The sequence below is a fragment of the Coturnix japonica genome, chromosome 4, assembly GCF_001577835.2.
Source record: "Coturnix japonica isolate 7356 chromosome 4, Coturnix japonica 2.1, whole genome shotgun sequence".
Lineage (NCBI taxonomy): Eukaryota > Metazoa > Chordata > Aves > Galliformes > Phasianidae > Coturnix > Coturnix japonica.
In genome coordinates, this window is record NC_029519.1 from 68,147,606 (window position 1) to 68,169,461 (window position 21,856).

Consider the following 21,856-nt stretch of genomic DNA (forward strand, 5'->3'; position numbering starts at 1 on the left):
GGCTCAGCAAGTCTCAGCTTTATTCCCTGTGAGGTGGGCCTGAACAGCCACTAGCAGAGCCTCTCAAGTACCTGTAGGAGAGAATAAACCCCGCTCTGTATTCAAGAGCGAACTTTCCCAAATAACACCACCAGCCGAGGCCCCAAGACGCTTACCACAAAACTGAGACAACAGGCTCAGCTCTTCCTTGCTACACCCCTCCCTTCAGCTCTCCTATTTGAGGCTAAATATTGTGCTTTGTTTATTTGCGCTTCTCCTTACCTTAAGGAGGGTCCCCGTAATTGCTGCTTAGAGAGTTGATGTGGCCTACCCACAGGATTCTTTGCATCCCACAACAGTGCACTGTGGCTTCAGCTGAAGTTCAGCCTGTATCTTACTGCACACGTACTTATTCAACAGTTCAAATAATCTAAAATTCTCTACCAGAACTGCACTGTGAAGAGAAGGTAAAATAAGCGTGGTGCATAGCAAGCCTCCCTTTTATCCCAAGTACTCCTCCATCTGATATCCCAACTCAGAGGGACAAACAGAAATTTTGACTAAAAACACCGAAAAATGTAGTCAATGAACATCATTACCCTGCTTTAACTAAAAACAGTCAAGAACTTACAAGAAAAACAAATGCAAATACTTCGGACAAACCCAGAACTGAATATTAGGTTTCAATTTAATAAATATATTGGAGGAAGTTTGGAAAATGTTGAAATCTCACTGGCAAATAGAATTTGTGCTGCAGCTGTAACATCTCATCAAGTGTTGCATGTTTTATGTCATTTGTGCAGAGAAAAGAGACATTTTACTGTATCAGCAAATTCCTAAGTTTTTTTCCAACTCAATAATTGACACTTGTAAAGGATATGATCATCAGTAAAAATGAAAAGTATACCAAGAAATTATCGTCAATAATTGAATTAAGCTGTGCTGTGTTTTCATTATTAATCTATTGACATGCTTTAAAGTCGGGGTTTTCCTCCTTAAGCAGAGACAGATTAAAAAATACACTTCTAACAAAGAACTCCAAAAACATCTCAATGTGGCTGTAATTTTGTAATTTCAGTTTTTACTACAGTGCTCATAAAAATGTATCAGTTGTAGAGCAGCTGCTCTTTAACCAAGATCATTTCATTTAGCTTTAGCTCTGGGATGAAAATTGTATTCAAACACGATTTTCAGGGCAACATTATTGCAAAGAACATTTGTAGATCAGCATTACAACAAAAAGCATTATTAAGGACCAAAAGCAAATTAAAGCAACTGAACATATGAAAATACACCTCCAGTACCTCAAGTGGGTATGCATTTTTGTAGTAATGTTGCTTCCCTTGCCAATTCTGACTTCTTTTGAAGAATTCAGACAGTAGCTGCTGCAACCAATGCATGATATAATGTCTGTTTCAAACACTTTTTTTCTTAAAAAAAGCTCACATATTCTTATTGAGCATACAGGAAAGCCTTGTACAACAATGATCTTTAACTTTTTTTTTTTTTTTAAACTTATTATAATTATATATAATCTATCAACAAGAATTTAAAGTATTTATTTTGACTGAAAAACACAAATACTCTATGTTCTTTATAAGTATGTACAATTCAGGAAATGCTTCAAAAGCATTCAAACAAGATATGTTGTTTTTTTTCCTAAGTGAGTAACTTTAGAGAAGCTTTAAAACAAATTCAATGCATTTAAATGCTATATAAATCAACATTCAGGATGAAGGGTCAACAGGGGTTAAACTGTCTGTCCTTCTTGACTACATTCATAAATGTCTTTTCTGCCTTTACTTATAGAAGCAACTGCTCTGTATCTTGGATATTAAAACCTCCAAGGAAACCAACAATAAAAGCTGCTAAGAATTTCACAAGTTCTTTTTTTTTTTTTTTTCCTTTTCCTCCTTAGGTGTTAATTAAATGATCATTTAACACTGAAATGTAAACACAACATTTTCATCTACTGACAGCCTAGCCTATTATAAATCCAGGGTAATAAACGTCCTGGTGTTAATACTCTGAACCAAGTTCCCACAACACACTAAGATGCCTTGTCATGTCTAAGGTTAAGCATCTAGACACAAAACAAAGATTGTGCCTACTCGACTTCCAGTTCAATTTTCCCATCGCCCAGTGACCTAGGTAACACTTTGAGCAATAAAGAATAAATTTAATTTCTCCAGCATTTTGTGAGGATTAGGAACAATTGTTGGCCTGCAATGACTTTTTATCCTTGGATTCTTTCTCTTCCAGAGCATTCCTCCAGTTCTAAAGGAAAATTCTGATGGTTTTAGACATAGAACAAACAGAACTTTAAATTAGGCTTTTTTCAATCAATTGGAACTGTTGGAGGGGAAGCAATCAACCTTTCTTTGGATTTTTCTCAGCTATTCAGTTACTTCAGGCTTTAATCTTCCATTTGCAGAAGAAACTCACCATCACAGGGACAAGTCTCTATACTTTCACATTTTCCTTTGGCCTGATGTATTCCTTTCTCCATTATTATTATTATTATTTTAATCACGAAGACACAGCTCACTTAAATGCCTGCTCTGTGCAAGTGGAGACTTACAGTTGTCCTCTTTATACATAACATTTCACACCATGTTTCTGCACCACATAATAACATCATTTCCCCTGACATGCCGTTTTACTTTTATTACTTCCGTCACTGATACTCAGTTTCCTACTTAACTCCTGCCTAAAAGGTTTCCTATGTCACAATTTGCCAAACCTGTCAAGGTTAACCCTCCAGGAATATCTCAGAGACTAACCCTAATACGGATACAGGTGATCCCAAACTTGCTACTTGCATTTTCACACTAAAAAAAACAAACAAAAAAAAACAAAAAAAAACAAACAAAAAAACCAAAAAAAACCCACAACCTCAAAAAAGCTATTATTCACTTCTCCAATTTAATCATTTAATCACTCTTACATCAACAAAAATATGGAGGATACTTATTTATTCTTAGAGTCAAGGAGGTCAATATGACCTGGACATAACTTCTGAAGTAGATTTCTTAATCATTTTTAATACTGTCACATTATTTTAAAAGTGCCATTGCCTGAATAAGCTTTTTTTTTTTTAGTGTAATCAGCATTTAAATATCAACAGTTAACAGCAGAAGAGATTTTGAATACCACAGATTATTTATGTTGGTTCAGAAGAATCACAGTAAGCAATAATTCTGTTTGTTTGATGTTTAACATGATTTCCACATTAAGGTTAAAAGAAATAATAAACAGTTTTGGGATATTAACTATAATGAACCAACAGGTAGAAGCACAAAGAAATACTCAGTGCAAACACTAAACTATAGCTTCAATACTGAATATTACGTAAAGACTAATGATCTGCTTAGCTGCAGTTAGCATACAGCTCCAAAATTTCAATGCAATATGCCATTTTATCTCACTGCATAGAAAAACTGACATTAAGGAAAAAAAAACCAAAAAAAAACAAAAAAACCCATCCTTTTATAAGTAAAGAAAGACAATCTGAACTGCAATTTAAACATACCATCCATTATGTCAAAATTAAAAACAAATAATGATATTGAGAGACCCAGCTCATAAGATTATTTTTTTTCCCTTTTTTTTTTTTCATCATATTACATCAAGCAGCGATGTTTAATTCTGTGCATTTGGCACACTATTTTTTTTTTTACCCCTATGTAGTAGTGCTATAAAAATACAAAAGATAGCATAGCTCGTGGAAAGCACACAGATTAAAAGACTCTAAAGTACCAAAGGGCAGGAAGACTGACATTTGAACTCTAATAACGGTTCAACATAGTGGTAATGCACTTTACCCATTGTTTCTCCCCCTCCCCAGTCCTCACCATGATTAAATTTCAAAAGTTCATTCTAGTTCCACCAACACTTCCACTCAACTAAAGCTAAGGCTGAATGTTTGCTGTTGCTAGGATGTAACTACCGCAAATTACACAAGAAATGCATATATGTGTTTCTGTGCTAGACAAATAAACCACCTGATGCACTGAACAAGTTTTTTCAGTGCTTCCAATATTCCTATAGAGTCATCTTGTCATCTTTGACCATACGTAAAAATGGCTTATGTCTGAAGCAAAGCAGTGGTGGTATTTGTTTTGCTCACTGCATTGCAAAGAGCAATCAGATTTTCCGTTTTGAAATGTTACAGCAGAGAATGAGAACCAAAGGTAGAGGATGAGGATGAGAGGAAAGATGCAAATGCAAGTGAAGCTGCACAAAATTATCTAGCTCCTGATTTACTTTTCTCTCTAGATTAAAAAATGAGCAGGTGACAGAGAAGCAAAAACAAACAACAACAAACCAACCACATCACAAACAAACAAACAAAACCAGTCTTCATAAAATCTTTCAGAAATTCATCTCCTAGATATTCCACACCAGAAATGAATGCCAGAGAAGAGGTACAACAAACCCAGCATGACAGGTAACCCACTCTTGGTTACTGAGCTCCTTTGTACAGGTAACAAACCTCAACATTGGCAATTTAACCACGAAGCAATTCTTGTATTCTTAAGTAGTTCTGTTTTTAGCCATAGATTGCAATAAAAGCAAAAATAAATCTCACAGAACTGACACTGGACTTGCAGCACAGGGTACCAAACTCACTCTGAAAACATTCTAGACTGGAAGAGCACAGCTTTAAATTAATGACAGTTCATTCCATTAGCAAATTTCGAAATGATGTGCCCACATTGCAAGAAATAGTAATTAGTCTTGCGTGTTAAAGATTTCATTTTAATTACTAGCTTATGATATCACAAAGTCAAAACTGAACACTCATTTTATACATTTACTATATGCAGTAATTCTTTATTAAATGAAAAAAAGCTTTGAAAGATTACATGGATACTGCTCGAACACTTCATAACAAACTATAAAAACTGAAATCAATGGCAGAAAACAAACACTACCGGGACAGATCCAAAAACAATTTCAACTAATAATTAAAGAAGAAATGAAAAAAAAAAAAAAAAAAAAAAAAAAAAAAAAAAAAAGTATCCCATCCCAATAAATCTTTTGTTAGACAACCAGCACACCTCCGTAACAAGCCAAAGCAAAGTAATATCACAGCACAAACCAGAAGGAAAGCTCCCCCGTTAATCTGATCCAACAGCATCTCCTCTACCAACCTGCCTGCTGAAGAAGAGAGACTCACCAATAGTGCTGACAGGAATGGGGAAATACCCCATACTCCTCCTTGGACTTTTAACACCCAGAGTCACCTGTCTGCAGTTGCAGGAAGATTTCAGCAGCGCGATAACAAGCATTTTCTAATGAGTGATTTCTTCACTATTTAAGCCATTAAAATTGAAGATAAATACCTACCTACAACTGTAGCCTCTATTGTTATGCTTACCATTAAAAGGGATGGGATATGACAAATAAATTAAGCCCCAAATACAGCTACCCTAAAAACAAATTCAGCATCTTAAAATACTTAGAAACTATAGCATCTCATACACACACCACCACCACTTCTTTCCTTTATTTTCCATTCATATCTCTGATTGCTTTTTACCTTCACCATAAGAAAAATAAAAAATGAAAAGGTATGACAGGAAATGATGCAAATCACAGGTTCCCCTGCAGCAGCTGGAATAACAGCAGAACTTTCCTTCTCCCTCCGACAGGAGCGCGCGGGGCAGCGGGCGGATGAGTGATGATGGCAGCCCGGCCGGACAACGGTAACCCTGGCAACTGTAACCTGCAATTCCTGCCCAGCCATTGTGGGATTTATTGTGGCAGGGGCCAGAGAGGCCAAGAGTAAAATGAAGCAGAGACTATGGTGTCTGACACATCTAGTACCACACACTTTAATCATAGCTGGCAGAAATTAATTCAGAAGGAATTTTTGCAAGGGCCCCCCATGCAGCGTGGTTTGTTGTTGTTGCTGCTGTTCTGGCCTATGATTATTTTTGAAAGTTTTTATTTTTTTCCCTTTCTTATGTTTATGTTTTTTTCCTTTAATTCTTAACTATTTGATTTCTGTTTTGCATTTAAGTCATCTCAAAACCAAGTGCGTGTTTTTCTGTCAGAGGAGAAATCTCTCATTCACAATATTTTTCTTTTCAAGTACATCATACTGTCTTTCCTTTCTAACATGCAAAATCAGGCCGTGTCAACAAGAAAGACTGCTTCTTTCAAAGCTAGTGTTGCCCAATTCATACAAAAAATACTGGTCAGTAAAGGAACTTGCACCTCCTTCCAAGTTCCAGAAATGAAAACTAAAAGGGACAGGCTTTGTGTGTAGAATCCAATACCCTTTACATGTCGCTGATTTAGAAAGGTATCTTTTAAAACCAAATTCTCCAAAAGCTTTGGGCTGGTCCTCAGAATCCTGCAGCAAATGGCAATCAATGAGCTGTGCTCTAACCAGCCAAAGAAAGCAGTCAAAATCCATTTGCCTCAGCTAAGCCCTCTCCAGCTCCCCGCATTAAAGCACCCTCATGGATGCTGGGTGAGTCACTGCGAGCAGGCACACGGGTCACTGGAAACAACACATCCTGTGCTTGCGGGAAAAGTACTTGTTGCAGCAGGACTTGTATTACCCCGTGGGATTTACAACAGAACCTAAATTTTAACATTATTGCGTCAAAACAGAGGTACATGTATGTTTTTCTTTGAAAGAGATCTTGCAAGGTAAGATTAATATACCCTTCAGCACTAGTCAGACTATTTTTAGCATACTACTTCCTATTGAAATGTATGTGTCAAAACACCTCTGCAGATAACTCTTAATGGGAGAATCAGTTTCTGCTTTGACTAAATTATCCATTTTAACTGGTTCCAAGAGATTTCTCAGAAGGCTGATAAATCTGAAAGAAAATAACCTTAAAAATAATTCATCTAATTACCTTTGAAAATAAGAGTCTCTAGGCATGGGAAATAATGCACTGTCTCTTTTAAACTCTCAACCTATCGCTTTCCTTTACTTACACTTCCCATCTGTCAACAAGTGCTTGTAATTTTATTACACTGTCCTGTAGTTTATGCAGAGTTGGTATTATTTTACAGAGTTCTGTTAATGGACTGGATAAATGGTAATGCTATTTAAACTAGTCTCTTGCTCCAGCAAACACAGCTGCAACTGTACTACTATTTCTAGGCAAACATCTTGACCTGAACATGCAGTGCTCTCTCAACCCGTCCAAAGAGAAATTGGAGCAGACAGCAAAGGGAAAGCATAGCCGGCCGCTGGCGGCAACCAACTGTGTCTAATCATAATTCATATACAGTGTACCCTCTTTCTTTTATATTGCATTTAGGCTACACAACAAGCATATGTGCTTCTTCACCTGGCATCTCATTTACAGCCAAGGGTCAAATGGTAATTATTATTCACAGAAGCTCAATAGTATGTTGAAAACATGCAGTGCACACAATGTTTGATTAGCTGTTAAATGCCAAAAATAAATACTAAACCCAAAGACTATTATACATTTTATTGATCATGTTTAGAGAACATTAATTCTCCTTCAAGATATATTCATTTGGATATAAATATACACATAAGCACTTAAAGCAACAGATGCAAAAATAAATAAATAAATAAATAAACTAAATGACTTTATACTCATCAGAGTGGTCAAACTATACATAATCTGAAAGTTGACCAAATAAATATTGAACTGTCAATCCTTTCGTTGGTTAGACATTTTTAAATTACAGATTCAGTTTAAGCAACCATAGATTTTTAGTATCATTCTTATTTTCTTTTAAACATGAATACATTATACCCAGACATTCACTTTCATGGTCTGATCAACAATAACCCTTAGGCAGAAGAAATTTAATACTCTGAAGACAGTGATCTCTTACTTTCCACCATTACACTATGAGCAGTTGTATGCTTTGTCAAAAGATATTACAGATTTAAGACTAGCTTTTATCAAATATACAATTCTGAGTGAAATATATTGAAGTATGATTTTGCCCGAAGCATGTATTTTTTTTCCCTGCAAATTATGGCTCATTTCTATTTTATACAAATTTAGGTAACAACCTTTACGCTATAGGTGGAATTATAAAATGATCATAAATCCCTTTCATTTTCCTTCCTGATGGTAGTAATATCTCCATGATTGCTGATGGAAATTATAGAAGAAACTGAACTGTTAATATATAAAACCATGTATGAATATATTATAATACAATAGCAGAGAAAAGAATATTTTTGTTTGTCAGAACAAAAGCCTTCAGGAGCTTTCTGGTCTAGTAATTTAACAACTCATTGCATCCACAGGAAAGTTTGAGAAACAAAACACTCATCCAAAGCAAAGAAAAGAAACAAAAATACACAGAAGTAAATGTTTATAACAACAATAGCATAATTTTCAGTTTACCATTTCAAATTACCAGAACAGGGGGAAAAAGAACTATTATTTTGCGATATTAGAACAAAACAAACTCCTCAAAAATAAAAGCTTCATTATAACATTTGTTCTCAGGAACATTTTTATATACTGAAGTGAAAACAAATCAGAAGAACTCTGCCTTCCTCCACCTACACGTATTTTTTTCCAAGCACACAAAGGATAAAACTAAAAATCAATTATTTCAATGGCAGAAGTCTCACCTGAACCCTAAATAAAACTGTCAAATGCATATATTTAACTAAAATAGGTCTAAACTTCTACCATCTTTTCAAAGTCTATTTAAGCACATCATGTTTTATCCCATTCATACATCATAACATGAAGTTGCTTTGTAATGTATTTTGTTACAAAAAGTGATTGTATGGATAACTGCAGAAATCACTATCTGAACTTAACTCCACATTTATACTGCAGTGTAAATAAGTAGGTTCTTAAAACAGAGCCAATGGGTCAAATTTTTGAAAAAAATTGCCATTAGTAAAATGTTTTCAAACCAAAGAAAATAATCAAACCAAATATATATATATATATATATATATATCCAATTTGCTATCAGTTGTATTTATTCCAAAATATTTCATAGCTTTTTCTATCCTCGGTTTATGTTGTGATCTTTGTTTTCTTTCTGAGGGACACAGGAGAGCTCTCCACAGGCTACCATTTGTCAATGCTGATTTTTCTGGTAAAGTGTGAAGAGCCACAAATCCGGAACAAAGACAAAGTACTGTAACAGTGCTATATTGTTGGGCCATAATCTCCAGTCATACAGCTATTTTAACAGAGGAAGCAAGCAAACAAACAAAAGAACACCCATGCCCCCAGACCAAACAGGAGAAAAAAAGCCAGAGTACTCCTTCAACAAGAGTTCTTAACAGAAACAGGAAAGGATGAAACAGTATTTAGTCTCATAAAAGTAGCAGTTTCTAACCTAGGTTCTAAAATAAAAAAATCTTACTAAGTAGTCAAAGTACTAAGAAGATCAGTGTTCCTAAATGTATTTTGGCAAATTCGAGGCAAAAGACAAAAACCCAACGCAAGACAGAATAACAAAACAACACCATGTTTTCAAGAATAACAGTTACTGGATCATGCCTACTTACAGCCTGTATAACTTCGGCGTCCCCAGAAAGAGCAGTTCAGAAAGCAACTGGAGGTTATTTCTGTTTAGGCGCCTTTTGAAAGAAAAAGAAAAGGTTGTGTTAAATTACAACTGAAGTGCTTCAACAATACAGCGCATACACTTTGAGCAGATCACTGTGCTGTAACAAGCTGATCTTTAAGGCTATGTAATGCTGGTCCATTAGCGGAGACATGGTCCAGCAGTAAATTTACCATGGACTAATTACATTTTCTGGTTTCCCCAACAGACTGTATTACCTATTTCATTTTATGAAAGATTATTTTGAATTTCTGGAGTGTGAATCAGCCATTAAGTCAGGATTCTATCCCGCATAACCAACCAGAAAACTAAAAATACAAAGCCAGCAGAGTAACTTCAATCTTTCTCCAACTCCGTGCTCCTCTTGGTATAATGAAGTGAACACACACATTTTCGGACCATGAAATACTGTTCAAAGGAACATGTATCAAATGCATGCACTTAGTTAAGTAATGAGAGAATATTTCTAAAGACCCTTATAACCTACTTCAACAACAACAAAAGCAACAAAGCTGTTACAGAAACACTGATCAAACGAAAGCCAGAAGATCATAAAGTCCCGTCTTAAATTCAGCATTACAATTCTGATCATGTTTTTAGTTTTGTCCACAGCTATAAAACACACAAAAGCTAAATTAAAAAAAAATAAACAAATCAAAATTAAAAAAAAAATAAAAATCAGTTGTACGTAAGATACATACAATACTACAAAAAAAATAAATAAAAAAAAAAATCACAGTTGGGGTTTGAAAATACCCATTAGCTTATGAGATTTCTGATGGAATATGCTGACCAGAGTCAAACCTGTTTAGCTTGAGGTAACAAGTCTCAAGTCCCCTGCAATATAACCATAAGCAACAGAACAACCCCCTCACAAAGACAAATGTGTTCCATTTCCATGATTATTTAATTATTTATTTAACATATAGCGCAGATTATTCTTTTTAAGTGACAGCCCTAGAGTAGCACACAGTCAGATCATTCAACAATTCAAACTGCAAACAGATTTTTATTTTTAAGGAATGCAACACACATGTCACCTGCCATTCAAACAAAGCAGCATACTGAAAAAAGTGCTTCCTCCTCTAAGAAGCTCATCAGAAGTCCTACTTTGCAATGCACAGTGCTTCTCAGTACGCTGCTTCTTAGGCATTCCTGGCTACCAGACTGCACAGTATGGAGTGATATTTATTTTATCCCTACAGTAGTTGCATTACTTAAATCAATATGTATTTACCAAGGCATTCCACAAGGTGTTAAATAAATAAATAAATTAAATTAAATTAAAAAAAAAAAAAATGCAACAACAGTGTTACAAAGATACACTCAGCATCTCTTTCAAAGTGTACTTCATAGGTCAAATACTTGTGTTAGTATGTAACTTTCCATATTTAGATCACCAGTTTCTATTAGCACCTACAGTTCACACTGTCCACACTACTGTATATACATACTGTCAACAAAGGATGCATGTGCTGCTGTACAGACATAAAAAATAAATGCTGGTAATAAGTCAAATGCATGAATTAATCAAGCACTCATAGAAGTACATTCATTACTCAACACCAACTGAGCTTGGCACTTAGAAGAACCTACACTTTCACTTTGCCTTTCAAAAATTAAAACATTTAATTCTTTGAGTACTAAAGTGAATCAAGGAGTTTTCAGTCAAATGAGCTACTGACCATTCATTAATTCAGTATTTTCTAGTTTCTACTTTTAATTATTTCATCTGTTATTTCTCCTTTTAGAGCAGGGCTTTCTCTACCAAAAATCTGTCCATCTCTAATTGCCTGAGCCAAATTGTGAACTATCACTAACTTTTTTTGTAGGCAACAAAGGAAGGTATTCCTTTTACAGTACTAAGTACTTTTTTAAGAAAGAGGCTTCAGTTACACTTATTTTTATATATGTGTTTATATACATTTGTATATAAAGTATCACATATAAAAAAATGTTTGCAGTAGGGTGAATTTGTCTTAAATTTCTTAAAGAAAATTGATGAACTGATCATTACTGAAATGATTTTTTTCAAGGCTGCAATAGATACTTCTGTTAAAAAAATAATAACAAGTGAATGAAAAGGACATGGTGTCAATCTGGAATGCATCCACCATTATCCTGAACACAACAGCTTTCAGGCATACAGCCAGCTCTGAAGAGTTTGCAGTCTTTGATACAGAGCCACACACACAGTCCAGAAAACACATTCCTCCTTTAAAACACTTCATGGCTCTGATACAGGCATTGCCACCTTTTCACATGGCCTCACCTTTGCCTCAAGCTGTATTTTGTCTCAAAGAGCAACACCTGTCCTCAACATGCAGACACAGCCTGAGACAGACATGTCCCCAGTAGCTGAAACCTGAGGTTACCACAGATACAGGAAGGCAAAGAAAAAAACTACAGCTACTGCAGAGTAAAAACATGCAGAAAAAGAACACTTTTTCTTTCTGTATGTCAGCACAGACCACTCTGCAGGTTGTGTGTGAACAGCATTTCCCCTGGGACAACTTGAGAAGAGAAATTTCAGTTGAATCAACTGAGCTGCTCTCCCAGAACTGACATGAAGTTCAAGGTACAGCATTGAAGAAACAGTTATGAAACGTTCCATACGTCCCCCTTTCAATTTCCTAACTGAGCTAGAAAAATCAACATTTCTCCAGGAAAGGAAGAGAGCTCAGTAGAGATGAAGTGTTAGTGGCGCAAGCAACAGAAAATGCGCTGGAGAATCTCTTCTAATATTGCAGTACCTTGAGCTACAGAGCTGCTGGTAGTGGCCAGAAATAAGTGGGTGAGGGTATGACATCACATAATTCATTCAACACAACAAAACTGAGCCCCACTTGAAATAAATACAACTTTTGCTTGCATTACTGAACCCAGCATTTAGATTGGGCAAACTGACAGACTGGTTCAAGTAAATTCTTCAGATCTTCATGACAAATTCAAGCAAAGTTCACATAATACCTAAATTACAAAAAAATGCTTTAAGTACTTCAGTTTGAAGTCTCCAGAGCTCAGTCTGGAGTCTAAACATAGAATGTGCTAAAAAAGCAACTTTAAAGTGAAATGATGGAAGGACATGAATATACTCAAAAATATTACAGCTTTCAGAAGAATCAGGTTAAGAATACAAAAGGTGACTCTGGCAGATGGGCAGGCAGTCTTTACAGGAAATTTGATACCAATAGACAGATAAAGTGTAGATCCAGAAAAAAGCAGGTTACACAGTGAAACAGTGAAGGCAAGGAAAAAAAAAAAAAAAAAGGGATTAGGAGATTAATGCACATGTGTGATTATTACCACTGCTCCTATGGAAAATCTTTTCATTTCTTAAGAGTTCTAGAGAACAGGATATCTTTGTAGAATCATAGAATCGCTCAGGTTAGAAGATCATTGAGTCCAACCATAACCTAACCATACTACCCTAATTCTAAGAACCCTCTACTAAATCATGTCCATGAGAAACTGAAACATATCTGACTTTTTACTCACCCTTTGTGAAGAGTCAGAGGATATGAACTGAATGACACAGCTAGAGGCAGAAAAAGTTGTAGACAGAGTATCTCAAGATCCCAGTCATAGACATCTCAACCCAATGACACCTCACATGCCACCTATCACATGACACCTATGTCACATATCCATTTGATACCACTCTCAGGTTTTCTTGCCACAGTAACTGTGATCCACTATCAGTCATGCAGAGAGAAGGAGGAAGGAAGGAAGATTTTTTTTTTAAAAAAGCTCAAAATTATACTACTTGCACTGTAATGTTCTGCAATTACTATAATTCACAAGCAGGTCTGTATCTGTTTTCCAGACTATTAAGTACCCTCCCTGTAACTTGCTTCTAATCCCTCAGTAATCAACTGCATACAGACAAAGACGCCCTATGTAGTCTAACTTTACACTGCTCCATCCTTGTTCTGAGGGAACCTTCACAGTATGGGATGTAAGGAGGTCTCCTCCTCCTGCTCAAAGCAAGGTTGGTTTTGAGACTTGGCCAGTTGATCAGGGCTTCGAGGACAAACAGCATAGCCTCACTGGGAACTGATTTGTTCCAGCACTTGAGTTCTCATATCCACTCCTATTCCCTCCTTTCAATTTATGCTTGTTGTCTCAACACAGAGATGAGCATGATTCCAGCTTCTTGATAACTTTTTTGACGGGTACTGGGAGGCTGCTACTTTGTCCCCTACAAATTGTCTCCTTCAGGTTAAATAAGCCCAGCTAAAATACTTCCAGCTGTTTTTTGTTCAAGTAAATGCAATTCTAGCCATAGGCCCCCAAGAAAGCAGAAGCCCTCAAGATAACTTGGAACTGCTCTTAGCTTAGATCAGTTCTCAAGTAAATTATAAATCAACTGTACGCTAATTAGAAACAGTCAGTCCCATTGGATGCAGAGAAGCTGAGAGCCTTCTGAAACTCTAGATACAATGCACAAATACATTTTATTCTACACCCATTGCTTCAGGAATGATACACGGCTTCCAACTCACACAAAGTTAATGAGAGCAGAAGCCATTATTCTTCATTCCCCCTCTGAAGTTAGCTGAGAAGTAAATACACTTTTCTGCACAGTACTGTATAGCTTAGAAACTCTATTCTTCAACAAAGGATCACATCCAAACCTACTTCTGATTGATAGCAATGTTAGAAGACATTACTACCAAACCGTTTAGAATTAGAACATAATTTCTTTTGCAAAATATTCATAACATTTATGAACAAACAAACAAAAATCATTAATGGTAAATTTCATATCAAAGGACACACATAAAAATAAAAACAAAACTTCTGGTGTTCATGCAACAGTACTTTCTACTCACAACAACTGAGCCCACCAGGCTTCTCAAATGGTTCCAGCAAGTTACAGAGATACACATCTGCTGGGGTCTAATACCAATTCAAACACTGTTATCTCAGGAAACACAACATCAAATGTCAAAACAATGAAAGCATCTTAAAATGGGAAGTTACTGGGACAAGCTTATACTGACTTAACCATCAAGTCTAGAGACCAAACCCCAAGCATAACAAGTTCAGAAAACCAGACATGGTGTGAATGATTCTGTTCCCTCACAAGATAACTTACACAGAGCTTAACTCAGGCTTAAGTCAGCACAGAAGGCAAGTCTTCCTTCTCTTTTCCAAAAAAGCAGTGTTAGGTCTGCCAGAGGCAGAGAGCATCTGTGCATTAGTGTCCATAGCCACTGTCTGCTGAATTTCAACACATTTGACAGCTGCTGTCTATGAATGCGATGTGTGCAAACATCATCAAAAGACCAGAAAGCCCAAGAAGTAAGATCTAAGCAAAAGATTGTGCCAGCTCTTTCACTACAGATTCTCTTCAGAAGATATTCTAATCTTAAGTCAAGCTATTCATGATCTTTTTAACCTAGTGATGTAAATTTTGATATTCTGGCCACATGAATAAAAATTGGAATCTGAAAAGTACAGGGTATTTGCATGCCTAAGTCTGAGTTTGTCCCAGGTCAAGAACAACTTAATCAGGGATCCATTTTCCAGGTGAAATAATAACTAGACTAAGAAGACAGCTAAATTTCAATTTGGCATTAAATGTAAGTTAAGCACTTTCTGTGAGAATAGTTAAGTACTGGAATATGTTTCCCAGTAACACTGCAGATTATATACATCATTGGGAACATTTGAAACCCCAAATAGAAACAGCCATCAGCCACCAGCTCTGGTTGATAGTGCTTTAATTGATGACACTGACTAGAAAATCAACAGTGCTTCCTTGGAATCTCCTGTTCTGTGACAATGCTATTTTGAGAAATGATGATTTTCCATTCTGTTTAACTTGCACATTAACATAAAACTTCAAGTACAATTAAGTGATGCAGAGAACTCTAAGGGAAAGTAAGAGTAAGGGCATCAGTCAAAGATCTCTACCATATTAAAGATTGGCTCGCTCTTTTTGACAGAAAAAACAACTTCCTATTAAGTCAACTGCTGTGAGGTCACAAGAGAGTCCCAGTCTGAGAAAGAACTTGGTAATGCCTGCAGCCTTCCTGTTCTGCACCCAGACCTGTCCTCACTATCATCATTCTGAGAGACGGAAGTAGAAATGACAATGCAGCAAGAATATCAACACAGGGCTCCTTGGCTATAAAACCAGGGAGGATTCAAGGTAACAAACCTTTAAAACTTCAAATTCTGACAACTTTCACTTGCCAGTGCTTTGAAGACTCATAGTTTAGACAAGAATGGTTCTTTGTTCCAGAAGTTTTATTTACTCTTGACGTAGAAAAAATATAACCTTGATAACAAGTAGGGCACAAATCTCATCTGAAACACAATTGTCCTCATCTAGAAGTCTAGATGAGAGGACAAAAAAAACCAAAAAAAAAACCAAACAAAACAAAACAAAAAAGAAAAAAAAAAAACAACCAAAAAGGTACCAACACTTCACTGTAGTAGAGATGCATGAAAGTATGCAAAACAACCCCAGCATTAACCAAATCATATTAAATGAACTACTTACTTTCAAGTTTGTACAGCTTCTAGCCACATCTCACTACACCTTTAAGGCCACTCAAAAACTATAGATAATTTTTAAAGAAATAGAAATTATTTTTTAAGTTATCTTGTAATGGACACAAACCCCTAAGATGGAAAGGAAATTTAGAAAACCTCCATAAAGCAATATAAAATCAAATATATAATTAAGCAAGGATGATTTTCTGACAACTTCCAAAAAAGAAAAAAAATTAAAAATAAAAAATTAAAAAAAAAAAAAAGAGAGAGAGAGAGAAAGAGAGAGAGAATGAGGAATTGAATAGAGTGAGGGAGCTGATATGTCATGTAGAGTTTAGCCAAATTTTGGGGAGACTGTTTAGAAAGCAGGCAAGAAGAGTCTGCAAATAGTCTAGATAGACTTGCCTTTACACAGTAAGTTTTTCTTCAAGTACTCTTGTGTAGCACCTGTACAGGCATCTTGCCAACCTATACTCAGACAGGCTGGTGTGTTCTAAGCAAATTAAGAGAGAATTATTCATTGCATCCAATTATTAGTCTAGGCTATTATTAAAACAACTCAACAAAATACACTAGAAACTATGAAGGAAAAAACATTTATTTTTATTATTTTATTATTTTATTATTATTCAGTTTTCATGCAGACTCTTCAGATTAAGTGAGGTAATATAACAGCATGAGTCACTGAAGTAACAGTCTTGTAGCCAAAACCAGCATGTAATTTGGAGTTTAGCTGTAAAATTCCAGGTAAAACTGAGGCTTCTGCAGTTAAGGTAAGGAACATACTATATTTCAGAGAGAATCTAAAATATGAAAATGCAATGCACTTTGACAGGTCATTTTTTACCCAAGACCATTAATATTAAATCTGTTTTTATTATGTTTTTTAATTGAACAGGATAAACAGAATTTTTCCAGAGCAGAAGTAAAATGTATAGCTTTATATTTAGTATCAGTGCTTTGTTGCATCAATTTAAAATGTATTCTGAATGCAAAAAACTGTTTCAAAGAAAAATGATGAAAATACAGTTCTGTAGAATCACATTTAGTTTCAACATTTTGCAACAGTGCAAATTACCCATTTCAGTAGAAGCAAGAAAGAAGAGCATCCAGCAAACAGTGTCACAAAGGATGAGCACAAAACAGATGTGGGAAAAATAAACAGCTTTCCTGCCCTGGAATTTGTAAAAAGGTCTGCAAAGAGCAAACAGGACTTCTCACTGCAATTTGACTTCTAGACCTACAAAAGGAATCCCATGAGAAACTACATTCAAATGTGTAAAATATATTAAAAATAATAAAGAAAGTTTGTAAGGATTTCAAAAGAAGAACATTGCTCAAAAAGTTTTATCAAATATTTTGTATTATTCTGCAATCAAAGCGTACATACAATCTTATTTTTAAAATGCTATTAAAATACTGCTTCTCTTTTTTAAATAATCACCTTCAAAGACAAACTCCATCTATTTCTGATTTACCAGAAACTTTTCTAGAGGAGATATCTGAAGTTATTTCAACAAAAGTCTGTTAATAAGGGATAATTCCTGTAGTATTTTTTTAATTTTTTTTTTTTTTTTTTTTTTAAACTATAAATACAGATGCCCCAGTACAATTCCTGTAAGATGGTCTGACATTCTTTTGGTAAGTGATTAGCACCGCAGGCTTCGTGATCTCCTCCCTGTTCTAAGATGAGGAATGTGCTCTGCATTGCCTTTAAACTATGTAGGATTAGCCAACAGAAGGATTTTTCACATCCGTGATTAACAAGGAGTAACTGTTCACCCCCTTCAGGGCTGCTCAAAAACATATTCTCTACCTGAACTCATTATTCTTCTGCTACCTACACCTTCATAAATGTGTTATTAACCCTTCTCATGCTCATATGTTCAGACTGAAGCCAGACAGGTGCTTAAGGAAAAGAAAATCTAAACAATAAACAGGTTTAAAAACAGGGATATACACAAACACCCCAGGTTTGAGACAATCCAGCACATATTTTCCTAGCTGAGGAAGTCAGTGTGTGTTCAGAACATACTCCAACTGAAAAAAGGCTTCAGTAATAAACTTGCATAGCAAAATGAAGTACAGGGCTCAGTGAGGAACACTGGACAACTTCCTAGCTTATGAGCTATGGAAACATCCTAAGAGACCAGTGAAACTTCCATTCAGAAGACAGCTTTGCTGCATATACAATGTAAGGGCTTATTGCCAAAAATCTGCTTTTCTTGAAACTATACATACAATCACATATCAAAAGACATAATAATTCATTAATTGAATTACCAATGATAGTCACGAACAGGAGCAGTAACTCAAATACTAACAAAGCATTTTTCACCATGTATCCCAAATTTCACATTAGCTCTTAAACTTCACACCTAAAAAAAATTCAGTACATTAGAAGAATTAATGAGATTTTCCTTCACAAATAAGAATTACCTTCATGATGCTGTTCTGCAATATTTGGCAATTTTTCCAGTCATCTCAGACCTGATCATACAGCCAAGCAAAAGGAAAACCTGGCTGCAGGGTGAAATTTCTTTTCTTTCAAAATCTGTTTTGCAACTGAAAAAGTTGCATGCATTCTATGAAGTACTCAAAAGTTCAAAAAAAAAGTGAATGATCTCAGAGTTACTTATAGTTACTTATTGACAGACTTTACTCTTGTGGTAAGAAAAATTAAAAATTCCTCTTTTAAAAGCTAACAGTTTTTCTACTTGGAACTCAGATTTTATGGATACAGCTACTCAAAAATCTGGAATAAGAACACAACCTAATGCCATGCTAGTACATAATATATGGTTAGCACACAGATTTATTTTAAGCTTAAGAGCATGTTTTATCCCATTGAAATCAAACATACATTTAAGAAACATCAACATTGCTACAAAAGCTCACAGTGGTTAGTTTCCCCATCATGCACAATATTACACGAGTTTCTCCAAATGCCTCATATTTTATTATGTTGCCCACAACATCAAAGGTGGATGCTGGTGGTACAGCAGAGCAGCAGAGATTGATCTTCCCACCAGTGTTTCATTATGTTATGTTGCCATGTAATAGATAGCAGCAGAGGGGCAGTCCAAAAAAGTAGCATGTGAAGTGAAGGCATATCACTGAATTCCTAAATGCAGAAAAAAAAATGGTACCCACTGACATTCACTGATGCTTGCTGAACCTTTACAGAGATCAGTGGATGTGGGAACAGCAAGGTGTGGGTGGCATTTCACCAGTGGTAATATTGACACTGACACTGAAAGACAAGCCCTGTTCTGTGCAGCTCTCACAGCATGAAACAAAAAGTGCCACAGTCAGCTCATCCATGTGAATCAGTGGATCACACCAAGAGAACAGTACACAGAGCTGAATCTTAGCTTCTCTGGAAGCTAAAGAGGCAACACTGGAATATGATTAAGCTTGCTCCAAGTGGATCCCACACAGGAACAGACAGAACACCATATGCAAGTTTGTCAGGACATAGCAAACCAATGTGAGGCTGAAGGTGACAGCTTCCTTAACCTCGTTGTTACTGGTGACAAGATATAGTGTCACCACTATAGTCAAAATGGCAGTCCATGGAGTAGCAACACGTGAATTCCTCATCAAAGAAAAAGATCAAGATGCAACCCTCAGCAGGTAAATGGACATGCACTTCCTTTTGAAATAGGAAAGGAGCAATCCTTCTGGATTTCCTGGAACCTGGACAAACTATCAACTCTGACTTCTACATCACAATGTTCACTAAGCTGAAGTCTTGAATTGCCAGAGTCAGGCCAGAGAAGATGACTACCTTTTTCCCCACAACACAGTAACTAGGCCCAAGACTACTTTGAAGACTGTGAAGCACATTGCCAATCTTGGCTGGACTGTCCTACCACACCCACCATATAGTCTGGATTTGGCACCTTCTGACTTCCATCTGTTTGTGCTGATGAAATTGCCCCATTTGACATCTTCAGCAATGCAGGCTCCTGTATGTTCCACCAACTCCAAACAACAGTTTCACATACAGACTTGCACACAGAAAACATACACAAGCAGCACTTCATTTTGCTTAGTAAGTGGAAAAAACTTCTTGAAACCACACAGTTGAAATATACTCTTGCCTTTCACTGCTGTGATATATCTGTAAGTTTCAAATCATCTATATGATGATCAGAATTTCAATAGTTTTCAAATACTCCTGCATACACTTCTCAGCTAACACTCCCTTCACATTAACTTTTAATAATATATTTTAAGGTTTTTGTGAAGATGAGGCTCCCAATAAATAACAAGTACAGGCAATTCCTCAGTTTGGTTCTTTTAGAACTGTGTTGTACGGTTAAAAAAAAAACAAACAAAAAAAAACACCAAAAAAAAAACCAAACACCAAAGAAAAAAAAAGAAACAAAAAAAACATGAAGTATAACAAAGTATTTAATTCTTGAAATATGTCCTTCTCCATCAGTGATGCATTGTAAGAAGCATGAAAATGTACATCGTAGATGGCTTTCAGTTTAAAAGCTATTTCAAGTATCAACTTGAAGTTCAACCCTTACAGCATTCTTTTCTACAACTCAGGATTTCAGCTGACTCACACCGTGAAACTCAGAGGGGCTGTTTTTCTTATAGGGGGCATGAGCTCAGCCTTGAGACTGCAGCTGTTCAAGAACCTGAGAGTAACATTTTACCTCGTTAGTTTTCTGCAGAAATCGGTGAGTTTTGCTATTGTTTTGTGGGTGGTTGTTTTTGTGTTTTGTTTTTGTCTGTTTGCTTGTTTTTGTGCACATGTGTTAAATTGGCACTGTAACTCTTTAGAGCTACTAAGATGACAAATGGGCATTTGTGAAATAAATCCTAACCAAAGTACCAAAAGTACATGGACTTGGCCTGGGAACTTTTTAGGTCACACAAGTAGTCTCTCTCATGAGAATTATCAGTGGGACTACTCATGCAAAGTTATTCACATAGTCTATGTGTGCAGAATCAGACTCCAAATTAGTATTTTGGGGACATTCTGTTACCTCAATTCACAAGTACAAGAAGGAAAAATCAGGGCTGTTTTCAAACTACTGCTGTAAAGTTTTCCAATTCTGCCATTATACGGATGTTCAGCATAGCCTTACAGAACTCATAACCAGTATCTCAACTACTTGGTTCGTAATTTTATTAGAAAAATATTTACAATTACAAATAAATATTCCCATCATGCAAAAAATTCTTCCACCCCCAACCCTATCCCCCCCTCCCGAAATGAAATGCTAACCACTCTGCTACATAAACAAGCAAAGAATGTATTTATCCCTCAATACCTGTCTATACTGTAATTCTGGAGTACAAAGAACTAAGAAATTTCAGACAAACAGCTTATAACAGAACTGGTTAACAGTCTACAGCCACAATCCTCAACCAAATGCTTTCCTTCAGATGAGGATAGCTTGTAAAAACACTGGAATACTTTAAGAGTAGCTGCAATACCTCAGAAGGTATAGGCCTTGAGGCTAACAACTTAAAAAAATAAAATAAAATAAAAAAAAAACCAAAAAAACCCACATTTTTAAAGCTGCAATCAGTGATGGTGTTAGTTTCCAGAAAGTGGAGGTACAAGCTGACCCATTTGTTGGAATCAGAGCTACACATATACAAGTTCAAAGAGGGTTGTTTTACCAAACACTGAGAGAATCTACACAATACAGATGACATGATTCAAACTCTCAAGACACAGGCTGAAAAGAAATCTGTATTCAGAGCAGAGTTAATACCTCAGAGCTCAAGCAGTACTGCACCAAGTTGGTTTGGGCCACAGCTGGTACCCCTTCAGAACTGA

The 21,856-nt window shown here is 36.0% G+C and overlaps 1 protein-coding gene across 17 annotated transcripts in view; it reads right to left on the minus strand.

The window, feature by feature from the left end:
* SLIT2 (slit guidance ligand 2) overlaps window positions 1-21,856 on the minus strand; it is a 242,711-nt gene that overhangs the window by 214,285 nt on the left and 6,570 nt on the right. For all 17 annotated transcript variants that reach the window (XM_015862752.2, XM_015862756.2, XM_032444126.1 and 14 more), the window contains exon 4: window positions 9,482-9,553. In XM_015862752.2, the coding sequence (XP_015718238.1) occupies window positions 9,482-9,553 (72 nt within the window). The remainder of the gene's footprint in view (window positions 1-9,481; window positions 9,554-21,856) is intronic.